The sequence below is a fragment of the Octopus bimaculoides genome, chromosome 15 (genome assembly GCF_046866305.1).
Source record: "Octopus bimaculoides isolate indiv1 chromosome 15, ASM4686630v1, whole genome shotgun sequence".
NCBI classification, from domain to species: domain Eukaryota; kingdom Metazoa; phylum Mollusca; class Cephalopoda; order Octopoda; family Octopodidae; genus Octopus; species Octopus bimaculoides.
In genome coordinates this window covers 23,340,168-23,345,167 of record NC_142942.1, presented here as the reverse complement: position 1 = coordinate 23,345,167, position 5,000 = coordinate 23,340,168, and the positions used below count along the sequence as shown (strand labels likewise).

The 5,000-nt window shown below is 35.8% G+C and overlaps 1 protein-coding gene across 1 annotated transcript in view; it reads right to left on the bottom strand.

Annotated features, from left to right (window-relative positions):
* LOC128249542 (uncharacterized) overlaps positions 1–5,000 on the bottom strand; it is a 12,848-nt gene that overhangs the window by 4,931 nt on the left and 2,917 nt on the right. Inside the window, exons 4-6 of the mRNA XM_089363578.1 lie at positions 4,393–4,458; positions 2,914–2,994; positions 328–1,880 (exon numbers count right to left, since the gene is read on the bottom strand). Coding sequence (XP_089219704.1) covers positions 1,861–1,880; positions 2,914–2,994; positions 4,393–4,458 — 167 coding nt within the window. The 3' untranslated portion in view covers positions 328–1,860. The remainder of the gene's footprint in view (positions 1–327; positions 1,881–2,913; positions 2,995–4,392; positions 4,459–5,000) is intronic.

The window sequence follows — 5,000 nt, the reverse complement described above, 5'->3', positions numbered from 1 at the left end:
CGTTAGGACATCGGGCGAAATGCTTAGCGGTATTTCGTCCGTCTTCACGTTCTCAGTTCAAATGCCTTTCATCCTTTCGGAGTTGATAAATTAAGTACCAGTTGTATACTGCGGGTGGATCTAATCGACTGGTCCCTCCCCCAAAATTTCGGGCCTTATGCCTAAAGTAGAAAAGAATAATACACCAGTGATGTGTCAACGAAGAGTCTCAGTCCACACAGTATTCGAGTTATAGTGTTACTCTCTCTCTCTCCCTCCCCCTTCTCTCTGTCTGTGTATGTTATGTGTGCATTTGTACAAAAGTGCCACAAAAAAGTTTATACTTACATACTCGTCTGTATCCTGCAATAAAACAGCAAAGTGAAATATTTAATTTTGGATATAATTTAATCTATCTATCTTCACAGACACACACACACACTCACACACACACACACTCACACATACACACACACTCACACATACACACACATACGCACAAATGAACCAAGTGAAATAACTCAATCGGCCATTGACATGTAGTTAAACAACATAGATGCACACAGGTTACACCGAATACCATACGACATAAATTCTTGCCTTATTAAAATCCTCTTCGCCCGCAGAAGATGTGCTACAATTGCTGAATGGCAAAGAAGGTCAGCTCCACATAAGAACAGGAGATAATTACAAGAATCAGGAATTCTTGAATGCTAACTTACCATTAAGGAGAAGGAGAAAGAAAATAAGAGGACAATTGTAGAACACGTGTTTCTGCCTTGATAGGCGTCATCGATTTGACAATTGTTTCAGTCTATCTCCAGCAGCCACCCTTCTCATATGGAGGTGTTCTCAATTGCTATTTGTTTATTGTGACCCATCGAGGTCTTTGTACTGCTTGCTCCGCCGCTTTATATACTGGGGTCGATTCTTCTTCCTTTATCTAAGCCTTTCATTCGGTTTGTCTATTTCTCTCATTGTTGAAGGAATCGAGTGGAGTCAGAGCCGGACAGGAATCAGCTCTGCCAAGTCTAAAAAATCTCGGCAACAAGCCGTACGACACGATGGCACCCTTATATTCTAGCCATCGGGGCCCAAAGGCATAGTTACACACACACACACACACACACACACACACACACACACACACACACACACACACACACACACACACACACACGTAATATGAAATTTATAGAAACACAAAAGATGAAGATAGGCGTATGAATAATAAGCAAGTGTATTAGTTTGACGCTCGGGGAAATGAAAAAGACTTTTATGTTTCGAGCCTAAGCTCTTCAACAGAAAGGATTAAGACGAAATAAATAGAGAAAGAATACTAAAAAACAAAAAAAAATTGTAGATTTCAGCGGTCCAGCATGGCGAAACGTATCTATTTATGTGTGGATATAACTACTCATGGTAACGTTTCTACCCAGTATATGAAAAGAAAAAAAAAAAAAAAAAGAAATTTTGCAAAATTTTTATTAGCAGATTTAGCGTTTGTGAACTACGGAAGGGTATATATGATGTACCACAGGCATGGTATAGAGGTGTTAAAATGCAGTTTTGTTAGTATTAAAAGATGAGCAAATGGATGAAAAAAAAACAACAAAATGCTCAGTATGCTACCAACAGGTGAAAACTATAAAGAAGCTTTTGAAAGATACGCGATGTGCGTTAGTATTGAAATATAGAAAGCGCGTCGGTTCTAGTGCATTGTCAGAACTATAGTTGAAGACTATTAGGCTCGAAGGTTCTTACTAAAATAGGGTTTATTAAAGGAAGCGTACAAGTGTTGTAGTACAGGAGGCAAGGGTGTCAGCTGTGCCCTACTAAATTACTAAAACATTTGGTATGAATATAGAAAGAGGAAACACACTACATACCTTTCTGAATTCCTACAAGAAAATAAAAACAACAATAATTATAAAAATGGTTTCAAATTTTAGCACAAGGCCAGCAGTTTCAAGATGGGGAGGGAAAGTCAATTACATCGATCCTAGTACTTAACTGTTACTCATTTTTATCGATTTCGAAAGGGTGAAAGATAAAGTGGTGGCATTTGAACTCAGAGCGTAAAGACCGACCAAATGCCGCCAAGCATTTTGTCCGCCGCACTAACAATTCTGCCAGTTCGCTGCCACAATAATAATAATAATAATAATAATAATAATAATAATAATAATAATAATAATAATAATAATATACATGCATGTGTGTGCATATATATATATAGATATACCATAAGTTTAGACATACACACACACACACATATGCATGTATGTTTACACACACATATGCATGTATGTTTAATAGTATATCTACATATGGGGAACAATCTCTCATTTATGCATGTTTCACTAAAAGAACGACTATGTTCAAGTTTTATCTTTTACTATTTATCTTTCATCCTTCTTTCTTGGATTTTTGCAGTTAGTTTGGAGCAATAGAGTTTCTAAGTCCATATCCGACCTTCTCACCCTTACTATTAGGAATTCTATTGAATATATTCAGAGGCTGTAATGTCTCTTTTATACAGATTGAATTCGTAGAGGCTTTTATTATGACCGCTGACTTTATTCGTCAACAATCGAGTGACAGGTTTTGCTAAGAAAATATGAAAGATGTCTAGGATAAAAATGATGAAGCTTAAAAATAGTCGTGTATTTAATGAAACACACATACATAGACTCCCCCACACGCACACACTCACACATACATACACACATACGCAGTCATGTGTGTTATGCTCGCATTTCATATGTCTTATTTTGAGTAAATTGTGTATATTCAAATGTGTGTCTGTATGTTTCGAGTTGTGTGTTTGTGTGGGTATATGTGTATATGCGCGCGCGCGTGTGTTTGCGTGTGTGTATATATGTGTGTGTACAGATAATGTTAAAAAAGGAATTTAAAGAAATGTCAACTTACGTCTGCCAAGTAACAGAATAAACAAAATGAGACAAGTGCCAAAATGTCTGCCACAATGACCAACACCAACAGATGAGTAGCCTAGAACAATGGAATTTCCATATACATACATTATTAATATAAAGCTCTGTATATATATATATATATATATATATATATATATATATATATATACAAAATGGGACAAGAACGCAAAACATCCAGACAGACGATACAAAGAAAACAAGGACGGATCATTCGGAGTTTTCTTTCCTCAGTCGAGTTCCAGATTATCTTTGCAATTTCGGCTGGTTATACTCGAGATTGCTCCAATCTGACCAACCCCAAGGAAAAACTAAGCTAAGAGCATTAGATTCCTTGGAAGAAAGCAGCGAATGTATACGAAAACAAGGACGAAAAAAACGGAGAAAGTTACACAAATACAAATAACAGGACATAACAACATACATACATACATACATACTTATATATATATATATATATATATAATATATATATATATATATATATATATATATATATATATATATATATACATATATACATACATACATATATATATATATATATATATATATATATATATATATATATATATATATATATATATATATATACATACATATATATATATGCATATGCATATATATATATATATATATATATATATATATATATACATACATATGCATGTATATATGTGTGTGTGTATATATATGTATGTACACACATACCTCATACTTGAAAGGGAGAGTGGTTGAGAGAGTGAAAGAGAGTATAACCCAATATATTTATTAAAGCTTATTTCTAAATAATAACCTTCAATCCGACATTACTCCGAGTTTCACTCTTCAACCTTAAGCACATTAGCTGTTTGTGTTATGGTTCTTTATACAACACCATTTACAACTCCACAAGCGTAACTCTTTGAGCGGGTTGACTGAGAAATGTAAGCAGGTACAATTTGCTCCTTGGCGATGACGAATGATTGAGCAATAAGGGAATGGTGACAAGACTAGCTGACTTTAACGTTGTTAGTATTGAAGAGGTCATTATACCTGTGCATTTTAAGTATTTGAACCCAGAACGTAAAGATCCGGAACGAATACTGCAAGGCATTTGAACTCAGAATAAGTAATGATCCTTCTTACTATAGGCACAAAGCCTGAATTTTGTGGAGAGGGGGATAGTCGATCACATTGACCCCACTACTCAATTAGTACTTAATTTATCGACCCTAAAAGGTTGAAAGGCAAAGTCGACTCTGGCAGAATTTGAACTCAGAACGTAGCGACAGACGAAATACTGCTAAGCATTTCGTCCAGCGTGCTAACGATTTTGCCAGCCCGTCGACTTAATAATAATAATAATAATAATAATAATAATAATAATAATAATAATAATAATAATAGTAGTAGTAGTAGTAGTAGTAGTAGTAGTAGTAGTAGTAGTAGTAGTAATGTCATGCTGGTTACTTACATTGTCCACAAGGGACCTCAAGATCTTGAGACCAGCGAGAACGATGGTCGCACCGATTATAGCAAGCTGAAAATAAATATATTGAAGAGTAATATGCTTTCTACGAAAGGCACAAGGCCTGAAATTTTGTGGGAGGGAATCGGTCAATTACTCACTGCCTTGTAATATTGAAGTGTAATATCAGTATAAACATGTGTGTGGTGGTAACTCTCTATACGCTGACACAGCCTGTTAGATATAGCAGCCAAATTTTTTCTCAAACGCTACCATCTTAGCCAAATTTATGTGGTACCTCGGTCTGTTCTCACAAGCACACTATAGAACCTCACAACATCCTTTCGCTTCTTCACTGCACTAGTTGTACACGCGTCTCCAGAGTCACACAGCATAGTATATCTTCGTTACGTACTACATACTTGTCGAACTGACTTTATTGCCAAGTGACACTTCCACACATCATGTAATTATTGTCTCAATACAGCTGCACGCAAACATCATGGTCTCTTTATCATAGTCCCACAATACCACACAACCAACGCGTGTCTACACAACAGGACTCAGCCACAATGCCACTCCATTTCACGTATATGAACTGCCTTATAAGATGT